Raw genomic sequence first — 17,941 nt, 5'->3', positions numbered from 1 at the left:
TATGGAGAGAAGGCAGGAGCGGGGTACTGAAGTTGCATGATCAGCCATGATCATATTGAATGGCGGTGCAGGCTCGAAGGGCTGAATGGCGTGCTCCTGCACCTATTTTCTATGTTTCCCGCCCCAAAGTCAATAGTGTAACTATTTACAATGTGAGTCGATCTGGGGCCTTCCTTTCCCTGGTTAATCATCTCGGAGAAAATGCTGGCATTGGTGAATCGTTTGTTGGGCCTTCGCTGGGCTGCTGTGCAGCTGGCCTTGCCGGACTGCTGGGGGTGGTGAGCCTTGCTGGGCTGCTGCGGGTGATGGGTTCTGCTTTGTGGTCAACCGCTGGGTCAGTTGCCACTTATGTGTGTGTTAGAGGGTCAAAAAAGGTAGAGTCTATTGTGGGTTGTTCTGGATAGTCCGTAAATCTGAGTTTGATTTGGTCCAGTTGTTTTCTGCAGGTAAGTCTATTTGCGAGTTTGACCACAAACACCCTACTCCCCTCTTTGGCCTAAACAGTGCCAGCAATCCACTTGGGACCTTGTCCATAGTTCAACACAGGATCATTTACTTCGATTTCACGTGACACATTTGCGCGATCATGATATGTAGTCTGTTGAAGCCGCCTGCTCTCTAGCTGTTCGTGTAGATCAAGGTGGACTAAAGAGAGCCTTGTCTTAAGTGTCCTTTTCATGAGCAGTTCAGCACGAGGGACCCCGGTGAGCGAGTGAGGTCTTGTGCGACTAAGCAGGACGCGGGATAAGCGAGTCTTCAGTGAGCCTTCAGTTACCCTTTTCAAGCTCTGCTTGATTGTTTGAACTGCTCGTTCTGCCTGACCATTGGACACTGGCTTAGATGGGACTGGACAGGTTAGATGCAGGAGGAATGTTCCCAATGTTGGGGAAGTCCAGAACCAGAGGACATAATCTAAGGATAAGGGGTAAGCCATTTAGGACTGAGATGAGGAGAAACTTCTTCACTCAGAGAGTTGTTAGCCTGTGGAATTCCCTACCGCAGAGAGTTGTTGATGCCAGTTCATTGGATATATTCAAAAGGGAGTTAGATATGGCCCTTATGGCTAAAGTGATCAAGGGGTATGGAGAGAAAGCAGGAAAGGGGTACTAAGGTGAATGATCAGCCATGATCTTTTGAACGGTGATGCAGGCTCGAAGGGCTGAATGGCCTGCTCCTGCACCTATTTCCTATGTTTCTATGTTGCAGAGGAGGACAGATCCACGGTGGATCATGAAGAACCAGAACCTCAGACTGAAGAGGGAGAGGTATATGGGATGCACACATTTACTACAAAGTGTCCCCCGATAATGCTGAAGGTTAAATTAAATTGACTCCCGGTGTCCATAATGAGCAAAGCCAGTCCATAATGAGCAAAAAGACTTTCGGTAAGTTGTGGTGCAACTAGACTTCAAGGCCTGTCCTGACTCCCATTCGTACCAAACTTAGAACATATACAAAGGAACTGATTCCCGTAATTGGCAGTGCTACCGTAAAGGTCTCCTACGATGGAGCAGTGCATGAGTTACCACTCTGGGTGGTGCCGGGCGAAGGACCCATGCTGTTTGGCAGGAGCTGGCTGGGAAAGATACACTGGAGCTAGGACAGTGTCCGGGTGCTTTCGTCCGTCATGTGCCCAGGGCCTAAGCAAGTTCCCCTCGCTGTTCGAACCAGGCATCAGGAAGTTCCAAGGAGCAAAAGTGCAGATCTATTTGATTCTGGGAGCACGACCCATCCATCACAAGGTGAGAGCGGTACCGTACATGATGAGAGATAGGTTGGAGATTGAGCTGGACAGGCTGCAACGAGCGGGCACCATTTCACCAATCGAATTCAATGTGTGGGCCAATCCGATTGTTCCAGTCCTCAAGGGAGATGGCACCATCAGAATCTGTGGTGATTACAAAGTAACTATCAATCGTTTCTCGCTGCAGGATCAATACCCGCTACCAAAGGCAGACGTGTTATTTGCGACGCTGGCAGGAGGATAAACATTCACGAAGCTGAACTTGACCTCAGCCTATATGACACAGGAGCTGGAGGAATCCTTGAAAGGCCTCACCTGCATCAACATTCACAAAGGTCTTTTCGTTTACAACAGATGCCCGTTTGGGATTCCATTGGCCGCGGCGATATTCCAGAGGAACATGGAAAGCTTGCTGATGTCGGTCCCGTGCCAATATATGGGCCAATCCGATTGTTCCAGTCCTCAAGGAAGATGGCACCATCAGAATCTGTGGTGATTACAAAGTAACTATCAATCGTTTCTCGCTGCAGAATCAATACCCGCTACCAAAGGCAGATGTCCTATTTGCGACGCTGACTTGACTGTGGGTTTTGCTGGAGCGAGCAGGTTTTTCATGAGGTCATACGTTGATGCCCCACAAACGGTGAGGAGGATCGCCCTTCGTTTGGCAGCGTTCACTTCTCCCTCCAGCTCAATGGCCACGAAGTATTGGTCAAGTCGCTCCACGAAGGTTTCGCAATAATCTCCCTCCTAAAATTTCTCCAGGATGTCCACAGTTCTCTGCAATGTTGCATTGGGGTTCCTTATCTGTATCTTATTGCCAGTTGTTATGTCTTGGATAAAGAGTTAGACTGGATACCGCAAGCTCAAAGTGGGTGTGACCGTAGTCCTTTATTACAGATCTCAGGGTGGCCTCTCCAGACTGTGAGGCCTCCTTATATACAGGTGCTCCCAAGGGATTATGGGATCCTTTGGGACTCCAGGGGATAAGCCCTATGGTGGTTAGACATGATAATTACAGGTTTATGTACATAACAGTTAGTATGCAGGTACAGCAAGTGATCAGGAAAGCCAATGGAATCTTGGCCATTATTGCAACGGGGATGGAGTATAAAAGCAGGGAAGTCTTGTTACAGTTAGACAGAGTATTGGTGAGGCCACACCTGGAATACTGCGTGCAGTTTTGGTTTCCATATTTACGAAAGGATATACTTGCTTTGGACGCAGTTCAGAGAAGGTTCACTAGATTGATTCCGGAGATGAGGGGGTTGACTTATAAGGAAAGGTTGGGCCTCTACTCATTGGAATTCAGAAGAATGAGAGGTGATCTTAACGAAATATATAAGATTATGAGGGGGCTTGACAAGGTGGATGCAGAGAGGATGTTTCCACTGATGGGGGAGACTAGAACTAGAGGGCATAATCTTAAAATAAGGGGCCGCCCATTTAAAACTGAGATGAGGAGAAATTTCTTCTCTCAGAGTGTTATAAATCTGTGGAATTCTCTGCCCCAGAGAGCTGTGGAGGCTGGGTCATTGAATATATTTAAGGTGGAGATAGATTTTGGAGCGATAAGGGAGCGAAGGTTTATGGGGAGCGGGCGGGGAAGTGGAGCTGAGTCCATGATCAGATCAGCCATGATCTTATTAAATGGCGGAGCCGGCTCGAGGGACTCCTGCTTCTATTCCTTATGTTCTTATGTCCCTCTGCAAAGATTACTAATGCCGTCCCAATTGGCGCCAGGTGAGAACTCCCCTGCTGTCATACTCTGGGTACCGGGAGACGACAGATGCAGCGCGAGTCACTTCATTTGGTGAAATATTTGTGGAGATGAGCAGCCATGACTCACTCTAACATGAATAGGGCATATTCTAGTCCACATTGCATTCTGGGTACGGACTACACCATTGGGGCCCAGAATCGAGGAACGATCCTTTCAAAATCGGGCCAGAAAGAATCGCTTTTGTGAATTATGTATTTGAATGAAGTATTACAACGGTTTTACATTGGCTGAAGTTCGGGTCTGTCTCTGACCCATGAGAGATGAAAGTGGATAAACCAATGTGCAGCTCAAGCTCCGGCTCGCGTTCTATTTCTGCCACATCCAGTGGGCCGGATAGAATGACTTGGCTGGCAGGATATGGCCTATTTTGTCCACCAATGGTGCAGTAAATCGCAGCGATATTCTCGGCAGATGTCCCGGGGGCTCCTTTAGTGCAGTCATTGATTTTAGAAAGATAACCCAAAAGCCCTACTCGCAGGCTCAGGCTCGAGCAGCAACTTCAGGCTCGGTAACCTGCTTCCGCCTCGCTTTCGACTGCCTCATATATCGTACTGCGCATGCGCGAAAAGGGCCGGGGTCCAACGCTCGCACGCGCAGAAGGACACAAAGATCTTTGAGCAGAAATCACTTGGCTTTTCGGACGGCAGGCGCTGGCACTGATTGTGCTGTTCCCATTACCAGCTCCTCCTGACCCATCATTTGTTCCTTTGCTTGTCCCATTACCACCCCTTTTGCCTCGCACCATCATCCCTTTTCTCGTTCCATCCCTCCTGCTTCAACCCGATCACACACCTTCCCTTTCTTCTTTCCTCCCCTGCCCCTATCCCCGCCACTGCAATTGCTTCAAAACTATTTCATCTGTAATATTGTTCAGTTCTGACAACGTTTCTGAAACGTTACCTCTGTTTCACTCTCTACCAATGCTGCCTGACTTGCTGATTATTTTCTGCATTTTGCTTTCAGTGTAGAAACAGTAGAATAAAGCAGCTGAATGCGGAAGCAGAAATGGCCTCCTTCCGTGCTGTAAGTGTCTATGATTCTATGATTCTGTGGTTTGGGTACACTCAAGGTACATTCCCACAAGGGGGAAACCACAGCCCGAGCTCCCTGGATGACGACAGAGATAGGGAGTAAGATGAAGCGGAAAAAATGGGTTTTGGTTTGTGGGAAATTGGCGCCAGTAGTGGAGTAAGAGGGAGCTGTTCCATTGTCACGGACTCCACTTGGACAGTGCTGGGACGAGGGCCCTGGTGAATTGAATAACAAGGGCTGCAGAGAGGGCTTTAAACTAATTAGTGGGGGGGCGTTCAGGTGAGCGCAAATTTAAAAACTCAAAGAATAAGGAGAAGACAATAGTGCAGGGGAGCACTGAGGGAAATGAAAACCAGAGCATAACAGAAAGGAACAGAATGTATAAACATAGAGGTGAATCAGAAAGTGGGGTCAAAGCAGGAAAAAATGGCAAAAAAACAAATTTAAAAGCTCTTTATCTGAATGCACGCAGCATTCGTGACAAAATAGATGAGCTGATGGCACAAATAGATACGATTTGATAGCCATTATAGAGACGTGGTTGCAAGGTGACCAGGACTGGGAACTAATTATTCAGGGGTATTTGACAATTCAAAGGGACAGACAGAAAGGAAAATGAGGTGGGGTCGCTCTGTTAATAATGGATGATATCAGTGCATTAGTGAGAAACGATATTGGCTCAGAAGATCAAGATGTTGAATCAGTATGGTTGGAGATAAGGAATAATAAGGGGGAAAAGTCATTGATGGGCGTAGTTTATAGGTCCCCGGACAGTAGCTATATTGTTGGACGGAGCATAAATCAAGAAATAATGGAGGTTTGTAAAAAATGCATGGCAATAAGCATAGGCGATTTTAACCTTCATACTAATTGGACAAAGCAAATTGGCCAGGGTAGCACAGAAAGAAACATAGGAATCTATAGTGCAGAAAGAGGCCATTTCGGCCCATTTTATCTGTGCCGGCCGACAAAGAGTCGCACGTCCCTCGGTCAGCAGCCCTGAAGGTTACATATAAACCTATGAACAATGAACAATGGCAGAAAGGTAAAGAGCGTCCGGCCCAACTAGTCCGTCCCACACAACTGCGACATCCCCTGCACCGCAACAGTCTACACTCCACCCCAACCCGTGCTAGGCTCCGCCATCATTGAGGATGGGGATATTCATGGAGGCTCCTCCTCCTGTTAGTTATTTAATGGTCCACCACCATTCACGACTGGATGTGGCAGGACTGCCGACTAACCAACTTAACACAGGATCTGATCAGATTATACACAGGTTTCCTGTAATCATAAGGCAAACACTATTTTATTACTGAAGAATGCAGTCGAGGGCAACGGTCAGTTTGGAGAGTGAATCTAATTAGAAAACATTCGAGCAAGAGAGCTATAGTGGATAACACGTTCTGATTTGGGAACATGTGTATACATCATCCTTTTCAGGTGCGAGTGAGTACATTTAAAGTAGAGTTACTGCACAGACTCAGAACCGACATAATCTTTAGCTTTGGTCCTTGCTGCCTTAAAGAAGCAGCTGCTTGAGAAATATCCTGGATCTGTGAAATTAGTGAGTGTGAGTCAGGTTAGGGAGCGGGCGCGGATCTTTGCTGCAGGGACAGGACCGGCAAGTCAGTGAATGATAAACGTGACTTACATCATGTAGAAACATGTCAATTGCCACATACCAGGGTGAAGACAACAAACTAAAGAATGGGCGCTGGACCAAATTGTTTGGAATTCGAATCAATCTGGGAACCGCAACATGTTTTGGATTCCCTGGTGAACTCGCAGGGTTTTGTCATAAGAGCTGCTGTGATGTGAATGCTTAATTATTGCCTATAATAATGACATGCTTTGTTCCTATGAACATCAACAATAAATACTTTGAATCCTATTATTTCAAGGATTACATATTAACGTGTAAGTAAGAACGACCCAATTCTAGGACAGCCTGCCTACAGAGACTTGTGGAATAGGAAATAAACTGGAATTGTCAGTCAACGAATTCCGTCCAGTTTAATGTTTTAAAACTGGTGGTAAGTTACATAATTTCCCATTGAGTGTAACCAAATATTTCAGCCCTGTCTTCAGCTCCTCTCTGAACTTAGTCAGACTCAGGCCATAGATACACGTGTTTGTGGAGCAGCTCAGGAGCTGAAGCATGAATCCCATTTGTTGGGCGATGTAGACAGGATTACTGTAGTGTCTGTCTGTATATTCGTAATTCTGCAATTCCCATATTAAGGAATGTACAACATACGTCATCCAGAAGAGAATGAAATTGCCAGAGAGGGCAAACAACAAAACCATGGACTTCCTCCTGTTCTCCATCTCTGGGTCTCTCTGATTCTCAGTGTTCCGGATCCTCTTGCGGACTCTATTTGCCGCTATAATATGCCTGATGGTTAGAGCATTGAAGGACAGAATGAGGAAGATGGGAAATAAAGGGGTTATAATACTATCGATATACTCGTAAGCCTTCCAAAAAGTCGAAGTGTAATAGTCATCAGTTGTGACACAGAACCACGCGACACCATCAGTTATAAAGGAGGGCTGGTATGAAAAGTAAAAGGGAAGGCTCCTTAGACAAGCCACTGCCCACACGGCTGATAAAACCACAGCGGCTGTCCTCTCGGTGCAATATTTCGCTGTGAACCTGTGACAACAAATTGTTACAAAGCGATCGAAGGTGAAAGCGACTGTGAACCAAACCGAGCAGTCCCGTGCTGCGATGTACAGGACAAGAATGAGGGAACATATCGGAGTGATGTACAAGAAATTCATTGGGAAATAAATACTATTCATTCGCTTCAGTATCACATCAATGATAACCAGTGACAGATCGGCCGCTGCCATTCCCAGCAGGTAGCGAGCGATACATTTGGAGAGGCCGCACTTTCCTCGGGACAGGATCACAATCGTCACCAAGTTAACTGTAAAAAATTGGACAATCAGAAAGTTACAACCAGACTCTCCAAAAAGTCTGAGTTTAACAAAATACCAAGTGAGAAAAGCCCCTTCCCCACCTGCCACAATATTAACTTGTTTAAAGTCAAGCCTGCGCCGCTAGTTTAAATAATCAATACAGGTAAAAAGCTCATTAAAATATGAAAATTAGAAACTGAGGGAATTGGAATAACGCATCAGATTGTTCACTGAACGGATAATGCAACCAGACAGTTCAATCCATTCCAAACAGATCAATAAACCATTTAAAACCCTAATCTCTATGAACAGCGGTTTTGAATAATTTCTCACCATTTAAAACATATTCAGTTTTTCTATTCTTCCTACCAATGTGAATAACCTCACTGTTCCCCACATTATACTCTGTCTGCCACTTAATGTCCACTCGCTTACCCTGAATATATGCATTTGCAGGCTCTGTATCCACCTCAGAGTTACTGTCCCACCTAGCTGTGTATCGTCAGCAAACCTGGATACATTACACTCCGTGCCTTCATCTATGTAATTGATACATATTGTAAATTAGTTGAGGTCCAAACACACTTCCTACAGCCTGCCAAACTGAACATGAGCCATTGATCCCAACTCTTTGTTTTCTGTCCTTCCTCTATACTCTATCCATGCTAACATATTACCCCCAAACCCATGAGCCTTTATCTTGTGCAACAATTTGTCATGTGGTACATTACCGCGATCAAGAATTAATCAGGATATCGGAGGGTAAAAAAGGAAAATAAAATTCAGCATACATAGATTTCTACCCAGAAGCACTTTGCAAAGCAGGGAGCCTGAAGGTGAAATGTAGATCAGGATGCAATTGCAGATACAGGGGGAGGGAGAAATATGAGAGGATGAGGGGAAGAAGAGTTGGATGGAGAGGGAGAGGGAGGATGAGGGGAGGGGAGGTGAAGAGGAATGCTGTGAGGGACAAGGATGTGGAGGTGACGGGATGGGGAAGGGGAGGGGAGAGTGATGGCGGGGAGAGTGATGGAGAAGAGAGTGATAGAGGGAAAATTGATGGAGCTGGAGAGAGATGGAGGGGAGAGTGATGGAGGGGGGATTGATGGAGGGGAGTGATGAAGGGGAGAGTGATGGAGAGGGGAGAGTGATGGAGAGGGGAGAGTGAAGGAGGGAAAACTGATGGAGGGGAGAGTGATGAGGGGGGAGGGGGGAGGAAGTGAGGAGAGGGGAAGTGGTGAGGAGCACGGGTCGATAACTCCAGTTTCCGGCAGAGTCCAAATTTTAATTGGAGTTGATTAAACAGCAGGACTATTATGTATATAATAACTCGAAAGACCTGTTGCTGTAAACTCACTCAGGTGTAAACCTGGTTCAACTTTATTCGTGCCTAAAGTGTGCACATGACATGGTACTCACTCTTATATACCAGGGCCTGCGCACATGCGCGTACACCTCGATGACCTCCGACAGTGTCGCCCCCTGGTGTCTAGTGACCCCAAGCATCAATACATAACAACATCCCCCTTCAAGATCTTTACAAATTAAGATGGTCTGGGGCTTTCTGCTCCTGAGTTGATCGTCTCAGTTCTGGGCGAGCGTTCTGAGTCAGTTATGACTGGAGGTCTGATGGGAGTGGTGATGACCATGTCAGAGACTGAAAGTCCAGATTCAGTAGTGACAGCAGAGTATTCTGATCAAGGAACATTGGCTGGCTGGTCACTGACTGCATTTTCCGCAAATGGTTTCAATTCATTGTGTGCCGCAGTTTTATCTGATCAACATGTTTCTTGCATATATGCCCATTGTTGATCACGACAATAAACACTCTGTTACCCTCCTTGGCCGTAACAGTACCAGCGATCCACTTTGGACCTTGCCCATAATTCAGCACATAAACTGGATCGTTGACCAAGATGTCACATGACATTGCAGCATGATCATGATATCATTGCTGATTTTGATGTCTGTTTTCAACATGATCATTCAAATCAGGATGGACAAGAGAAAGCTTGTTCTTGAGACTTCACTTCATCAGTAGTTCAGCAGGGGAGACCTCGGTAAGTGTGTGGTGACTTGTCCTGTAACTAAGCAATATACGTGACAAATGAGTCTGCAATGAACCCTGGGTCACGTGTTTCATGCTTTGCTTGATCGTTTGAACTGCTAGCTCTGCTTGACCATTAGAAGCAGGTTTGAATAGAGCAGACCTTATATGTCTGATACCATTGAGTTTCCTGAACTCCTGAAACTCCAGACTTGTGAAGCATGATCTGTTATCGCTCACAACAATGTCAGGCAAACCATGAGTAGCAAACATGACACGAAGGCTCTCAATAGTAGCTGCAGACATACTGGATGACATAATAATACACTCTACCCACTTTGAATGTGCATTCACCACAACAAAAAACATATTTCCTAGGAAAGGGCCTGCAAAATTGATGTGTATCCTCGACCATGGTTTAGATGGCCACGACCAAAGACTCAGCGGAAATTCTGCTGGTACTTTACTTAGCTGCATGCAGGCATTGCAATGATGCACACATGATTCCAGATCAGAGTCAATTCCAGGCCACCAAAAATGAGCCCTAGCAATGGTTTTCATCATGACAATGCCTGGATGAGTGCTACTTAGTTCATCTACAAATTTTTCTCTGCCTTTCTTAGGCATAACAACACGATTGCCCCACAGTAGACAATCTGACTGAATGGACAGTTCATCTTTGCGACGGTTGTAAGCTTTGATCTCATCACACAACTCCATAGTTATTGCAGACCAATCACCACTGAGGACACACCGTTTCACAACCGATAAAATAAGGTCATGGCTGGTCCAGATCCTAACTTGTTGAGCAGTGACAGGGGTACCTTCTTTCTCAAAAGCATCCATTCTTAGCAGTAGATCTGCAGGTTGAGGCATCTCCATATCTGGTGTGGGCAAAGGCAGATGACTCAGTGCATCGGCACAATTCTCAGTGTCCAGTCTGTGGCGAATGACATAATCATAGGCAGACAACGTCTGAATATGGGACGATGCATTGGTATTGATACTTTTGTTTTCCGTAAACAATGAAATGAGTGGCTTGTGATCCATTTCAATTTCAAAATGAAGACCAAGCAGGTACTGATGCATCGTTTTGACCCCATATACACAGGCCAAAGCTTCTTTTTCTACCATGCTGTAAGCTCTTTCCGTTTTTGACAAACTGCTCGAAACACACGCAACAGGTTGTAGCTTACCCGACTCATTTGTTTGTTGGAATGAGTACACAGCCAACCCCATATGATGAAGTACCACAGGCCAATACAAGACGCTTACACAGATCACAGTGAACAAGCAGTTTGTTTGAACAGAGCAGATTCTTAGCTTTCTCAAAAGTTCTATCTTGAGATACACCCCAGACCCAGTTGTCTGAGCAGCATGTGCAGTGGCTCTAGTAAGGTGCTTAATCCGGGTAAAACATTATTGAAGTAGTTGGGTAGCCCAAGGAATGAACACAGCTTCATCACATACTGAGTTCTGGGTGCAATTTTGATGGCCTTGGTTTTCGAATCGGTGGGCCTGATACCATCAGCAGCAATCATCCTTCCCAGGAATTCAACTTCAGTTGCCATGAAGACACACTTCGATCGTTTCATCCTGAGTCCCACTTTGTCCAAACGATGTAGGGCTTTTTCAAGATTGTTCAGATGTTCAGCAGTGTTGCCACCTTTGACCAGAATGTCATCTTGAAACACGACGGTTCTAGGAACGGACATCAGTAGACTCTTCATGTTCCTCTGAAATATGGCAGCAGCCAAACGGATTCCAAAAGGACACCTCTTGTAGACAAACAGTCCTTTATGGGTGTTGATGCAAGTGAGTTTCTTCGAAGTGTCAACAAGCTCCTGTGTCATATAGGCCGACATCAGATCCAGAACGACTTTCCACCAGCTAGCATTGCAAACAGGTCATCAACCTTCAGTAGTGGATACTGATCCTGTTTCAAAAATTGGTTGATCGTAACCTTATAGTCTCCACAGATCCTAACAGTGCCATCATTCTTTATCACAGGAACAAATGACTGGCCCATTCATTAAATTCTGTCGGTGATATGACCCCTTCACATTGGAGTCTGTCAAGCTCAATTTCAACCTTCTCCCTCATTATGTACGGAAGAGACCGAGCTTTGTGATAGACCGGTCTTGCATCAGAATCCAGGTGAAACCAGCAAAATTGCCAAAGTCCAGTTCAAGCAAAGAAGGAAACTTCTTCAGCACTTGAACACACAAAGTGCCATCCACCTAAGACAATGTATTGATATCATTCCAGTCCCATTTGATTTTTTGAGCCAATTCCTGCCGAACAGTGTTGGACCATTGCCTGGGATGATCAATAATGGTAAATTATGAACCACACCATCATACGACACCTTGATTACTGCACTGCCAATCAGCAGTATGAGTTCCTTAATGTAAATACCCAACTTGGCATTGACTGGACTCAGCTTATGCTTCACAGCCTCAGTGTCCCACAGCTTGTTGAATGTTCTTTGGCTCATTATCGATTGACTCGCTCCCGTGTCCAGCTCCATTGATACAGGCACGCCATTTAGCTTTACATTAGCCATTATTGGTTGGCTCTTTGTCAGGAACGAATACAGACCATACACTTCCTCCTCGGATATTTCGGATTGCATATCCGGGCCAGCACTAGACAGGCCTTTGTCACCAATGTGATGACCAGCAGCATCCTTGCTCAGTTGTGGGCACATTCGCTGAAGATGGCCCACTTTCGAACAGCTGTTACAGATGTACTTTTTAAACCAACACTGATGAGGCCGATGATTGCCCCCACAATGCCAACAGGGTGAAATCGGATTCGTACCAGTTGGTGGACTTTGAGCAGCTACAGGTTTCACATAAGCAGTCAAGTAGGCCCTGCCACAAACTGCTCTGCCAGGCGACGACACATTCTTGTTTACAGTGCTTGCCATGGAGCTCCGAATCTCGATGATATCTGCCTTAAATTATCTTCAGTCGCCATGCATGCCTGGGCTCAAATCCAGTGTTTCTGCAGCCAATAATTGTCGAAGGATCACATCATGGTTGATGTCTGTGATGAAGAAATCTCCAAGCATGTCTTCCAATGCATTTCCAAACATACACGGCTCAGCCAGACATCTTAGGTCGGCGACAAATCCCGACACATCCTGGCCCTCAGCACAAACATGTGTGTCGAAGCGATAGCGTGAGATGATGATCCCCTCTTTTGGCTTGAGATGTTTACGCACTAGAGTGCACAACTCTTCGTAGTCTTTGTCCGTTGGACGTGGAGGTGAGAAAAGACTCTTTATAAGGCCATGAATTATTGGACCACAAAGAGTGAGGAAAACTGCCCTGCGCCTAACTGTGTCACGAGCTTCCTCCATTTTGCTGACCACAAAGCATTGATCCAGGCAGTCGATAATATCCGTCCAATCCTCACCATCCATGAATCTCTCTAAAATTCCAATGGTGCCCATTGTGCATGCAAAGGTTCTTAAGTTACCTCGTCGACAAATGTTACGTATATAATAACTCGAAAGACTTGTTACTGCTCACTCAGGTGTCAACCTGGTACAACTGTATTCGCGCCCAAATCATACACATGACATGGTACTTGCTCTTATATACCAGGTCCCGAGCACAAGCGCGTACAGGCCAATGACCTCCGACAGTGGCGCCCCCTGGTGTCTAGTGACCCCAAGCATCAATACATAACGGACAAAGGTTCAATCAGTAACTTTCTCACAATGTTCCAAGCTGCATTTTATTCTCTTTTTTGGTTCGACTTCAAACTCCTCAACTCAGCATACCAGTACCCTCGGTCACTGCCTCTCGCTGTTTGAGTTCCCTGCTCTCTGCCTCTCGCTGTCTCAGTTTCTTGCTCCCTGCCTCTCGCTGTTTGAGTTCTCTGCTCCTTGTCTCTCTGTGTCTCAGTTCCCTGCTCTCGTCTTCTGCCTCTCTCTGTTTGAGTTCCCTGCTCCCTGTCTCTCTGTGTCTCAGTTCCCTGCTCTCGTCTTCTGCCTCTCTCTGTTTGAGTTCCCTGCTCCCTGCCTCTCGCTGTCTCAGTTTCTTGCTCCCTGCCTCTCTCTGTTTGAGTTCCCTGCTCCTTGTCTCTCTGTGTCTCAGTTCCCTACTCTCGTCTTCTGCCTCTCTCTGATTGAGTTCCCTGCTCTCTGTCTCTGTGTCTCAGTTCCCTGCTCTCGTCTTCTGCCTCTCTCTGTCTGAGTTCCCTGCTCCCTGTTTCTCTGTGTCTCAGTTCCCTGCTCTCGTCTTCTGCCTCTCTCTGTTTGAGTTCCCTGCTCCCTGTCTCTCTTTGTCTGAGTTCCCTGCTCTCGGAGATGCTGAGATCCAACAGACCCCGGAGTTTGCGCCACCCCCTTGGTGTTCATCACCCACAAACGTCCAGTCCTGCAACTCGGGGGATTTCCCGGTTGGGTCGCAGTTCCAGCGCAGTGTAGAACAAGGCTTTCATATTTGACCTAAATCCGCTCCTTGAGACGGACGGTGGTGTTCTGGGGAACCCACGGCTGTTTCCGCCGACTTCCTGGTGAGCGGACGATTGCTGAGCGACAGACGGGCTGAATACTGAGTGTGTCCACCCGATACAGCCCGGCTCCGAGTGATGGGAGGTGGTTAGTGATTATGATTGGAAGAGGATAAACAGCAGTTTCTCACATTGAAGGAAATCAATAACAACAACTTGTGTTTATATAGCGCCTGTGACGTAGTAAAACGTCCCAAGGCGCGTCACAGGTGCTTATGTGACAACAATCCTGGTCAGTTTCTCGGTGACACGGGGCAGAATAACAGCATGTGCCCATGGACCTGGTTCACGTTTCAAGGTGTTTCGGATCCGACTTATGTGCAGAGGCCAGATATCCACATTAATGCACCGAACCTGGTAAACAGGGCGACTGAGCTGCGGGCACAACTTGCTCCATGTGATTCATATATAGCGGCAATAACGGAGACCTGGCTCAAGGAGGGGGAGGTTGTCCACTTATTGCCTTGGCTACAAGATATTCACGGAAGATAGGGTAGAAAATGAAAGGCTGTGGCTGGCAGTATTGACCAAAGAGACTACTGTAGCACTGGAGAGGGGTGATGTAATTGAGGGGTCAAAAACGTAATCTATGTATTTAGAATAAAGTAACAATAGAGAAGCTGTTACACTACTGGTGTGTACTATAGGCCACCAGATAGTGGGAAGGAGATAGAGGAGAAAATGTTCAGGCAAATTGCAGAATCATGCAAGAACTACAGAGTCGTGATAATGGGTGATCTCAGTTATCCAGATGTAGATGGGATAGTAACAGTGCAAAGGGTAAAGAGCGAGAGGAATTCCTGAAATGTGTACAAGAGAACTTTGTTGATCAGTGTGTTTCAGCCCAATGAGAAAGGAAGCAGTGCTGATCTAATTCTGTGGAGTGGGGCAGTGGAACATGATTCAGTGCGAGAACATTTGGAGAACAGTGATCATAATATTATTCAGAACAGTTATGGAAAAGGACAAGGAACAATCAAACGTAAAATTAATTAACTGGAGGAGGGTAGACTTCAGTAAGTTGAAAATGGGTTTTGGACAGATGGATTGGAATCAAAAAAATGGTCGGAATAACAGAAATTGAACAACGGAGGCCTTCAAAGAGTTTATGGTTCGGATAACGATATAAGATTCTGAAGGAGATTGACAGGGTAGAGGCTAAGAGTCTGTTTCCCCATGTCTGGTGAGTCTAGGGCTTGGGGGCACCGTCTCAGGGTAAGGGGTTGGCCATTTAAGACTGAGATGAGGAGAAATGTCTTCACCCAGAGGGTTGTGAATGTTTGGTATTCTGTGCCCCAAAATGCTGTGGATGCTGAGACTCTGAACATATTCAATGCTGAGATCGATAGATTTTTGGGCCCGAGGGGAATCCAGGGAAATGGAGATCGGGCAGGAAAGTGGAGTTGAGGTCAATGATCAGCCATGATCTTAGTCAATGGCGGAGCAGGCTCGAAGGGCATATGACCTACTCCTGCTCCTAATTCTTATGTTCCTATAAAGAATAGACACATTCCCATGAGGGTGGAAGGAAAGACAACCAAAGATACATATAGAGATTCAAATTGGACAGCAGATTGGAAAAGGAGGCTTATATCAAATATAAGGTCCATAATACACCAGAGAACCAAACTGATGATAGAAAGTTCTTTAAAAAGGTAGTAAGACAAGCAAATAGAATAGGGGGCATAGTCTCAGGATGTGTTGGCCAACATAAAAAGGACCCCACAATCAATATTAAGAATATAAATAGTAAAACAGTAGTTCGAGGAAGGCTGGACCGAATATGGACCAAAAGCGATTATTTTGTGGATGCAGAGGGCATGCCTGAGGTATTAAATCAGAACTTTACATCAATCTTCACAGAATAGTATGCTGCTAACCTTCCTATCCATCCAATGACGGCACTTCTGACGGTGTACTGAACTTGGAGTGCTCAATTAACTGGAGTGGGACTTGTCCCACGAACTTCTGACTCAGAAGCGACAGTGCTTCTGCTGAACCGCAGCTGTCAATGGCACAGGCGGCTGTGAATCAATGTGTTGAATTCACCATCCAACAGCCCAGAGCGATACTGTGTCTGATCCAGAAACTGGCAACTTGCGGTAATTCATGACCAAGCGGAGTGGAGCTGAGCTGAGCATTTCCTGACCTTGAGTGCTAACCTCTTACTAGCTGTAACTGGTAATACAAAGGTCATGTTCATAATTCTATACATTTCTAAACATTACACTTTTTCACAATCCGACTAATATGTATACTCCATGTAATGCACACGTCCGTTCCAGCAGGAAAAACAACAATGAGACATGATTTCGGGTCGAAATTTTAACACAGTTTATAATTTCAATAAAACATTGCGGTTAAATAAATGGAAAAATACCAGACACTGGACTGATACAATTAAATAGAGGATTATCGCACAAGGACAACATCAACAGCCGTTCGACCCATTTACACAGGAACTGGTTCCATTTCCTTACCCGTGATGCCAACTGCTGCAAGGAGAGGGTAGTAAATACGTTCTATCTGAAAGATGACTGCGTAGCTCATGTTCTGTGTGTGGGAGTGTTCTATGTAGCGCTGGCAACCAGGCTCTTAATGACAAGTATAAATTCGGTCAAAGGAGCTCATACTTATACCAAAGGGGAACCGCCGCTGGGACCATCAGAGATATTAGTTACAGTCAGTTAAACAAACTGATTTAATCAACTGTTCTCCCCAAAGCTTTATTATGTCACACAGTCTGTGTTATGGGATGTTCCAAACAATAACTTATAATATTGGTTTAGAATTTCTTCAGAAAACACGGCAAACACACTTCTTACTGCTTGCCAAACTGAACATGACCCATTGATCCCGACTCTCTGTTTTCTGTCCTTCCCCTAGCCTCTATCCATGCTAACATATTACCCCCAACTCCATGAGCCTTTATCTTAGAAATATAGAAACATAGAAAATAGGTGCAGGAGTAGGCCCTTCGGCCCTTCGAGCCTGCACCACCATTCAATAAGATCATGGCTGATCATTCACCTCAGTACCCCTTTCCTGCTTTCTCTCCACACCCCTTGACCCCTTTAGCCATATCTAACTCCCTCTTGAATATATCCAATGAACTGGCATCAATAACTCTCTGCAGTAGGGAATTCCACAGGTCAACAACTCTCAGAGTGAAGAAGTTTCTCCTCATCTCAGTCCTAAATGGCTTACTCCTTATCCTTAGACTGTGTTCTGGACTTCCACAACATCGGAGTGAGTGTGCATGAGTGGGAGAGTGAGTGAATGAGTGAGTGGGTGATTGAGTGGGTGGGTGAGTGAGTGAATGAATGAGTGGGTGTGAGTGAGTGAGTGAGTGAGTGGGAGAGTGAGTGAGTGAGTGGGTGCGAGTGAGTGGGTGGGTGGGTGAGTGAGTGGGAGTGAGTGAATGAGTGAGAGTGAGTGGGTGGGTGAGTGAGTGAGTAAGTGGGTTGGTGAATGAGTATGTGGGTGGGTGAGTGAGTTGGTGAGTGGGTGAGTGAGTGAGTGAGTGGGTGGGTGGATGAGTGAGTGAATGAGTGTGAGTGTGTGGGTGAGTGGGTGAGTGAGTAAGTGAGTTTAAGTGAGTGGGTAGGTGAGTGAGTGAATGGGTGTGAGTGGGTGGGTGAGTGAGTGAGTGAGTTTGAGTGAATGGGTGAGTGAGTGAGTGAATGGGTGTGAGTGGGAGGGTGAGTGGGTGAGTGAGTGAGTGAGTGGGTGGGTGGATAAGTGAGTGAATGGGTGTGAGTGGGTGGGTGAGTGAGTTAGTGAGTGAGTGAGTGAGTGGGTGTGTGAGTGAGTGAGTGGGTGGGTGAGTGAGTGAGTGAGTTTGAGTGAGTGGGTGGGTGAGTGAGTGAATTAGTGTGAGTTG

The 17,941-nt window shown here is 46.0% G+C and overlaps 1 protein-coding gene across 1 annotated transcript in view; it reads right to left on the bottom strand.

The window, feature by feature from the left end:
* LOC139251248 (probable G-protein coupled receptor 139) overlaps positions 1–16,608 on the bottom strand; it is a 63,702-nt gene extending 47,094 nt beyond the window's left edge. Inside the window, exons 1-2 of the mRNA XM_070873218.1 lie at positions 16,539–16,608; positions 6,605–7,492 (exon numbers count right to left, since the gene is read on the bottom strand). Coding sequence (XP_070729319.1) covers positions 6,605–7,492; positions 16,539–16,608 — 958 coding nt within the window. The remainder of the gene's footprint in view (positions 1–6,604; positions 7,493–16,538) is intronic.
* Positions 16,609–17,941: the final 1,333 nt, after the last annotated feature.

The sequence above is a fragment of the Pristiophorus japonicus genome, unplaced genomic scaffold, assembly GCF_044704955.1.
Source record: "Pristiophorus japonicus isolate sPriJap1 unplaced genomic scaffold, sPriJap1.hap1 HAP1_SCAFFOLD_426, whole genome shotgun sequence".
Lineage (NCBI taxonomy): Eukaryota > Metazoa > Chordata > Chondrichthyes > Pristiophoridae > Pristiophorus > Pristiophorus japonicus.
This window is presented reverse-complemented; position numbering and strand designations above follow the sequence as displayed.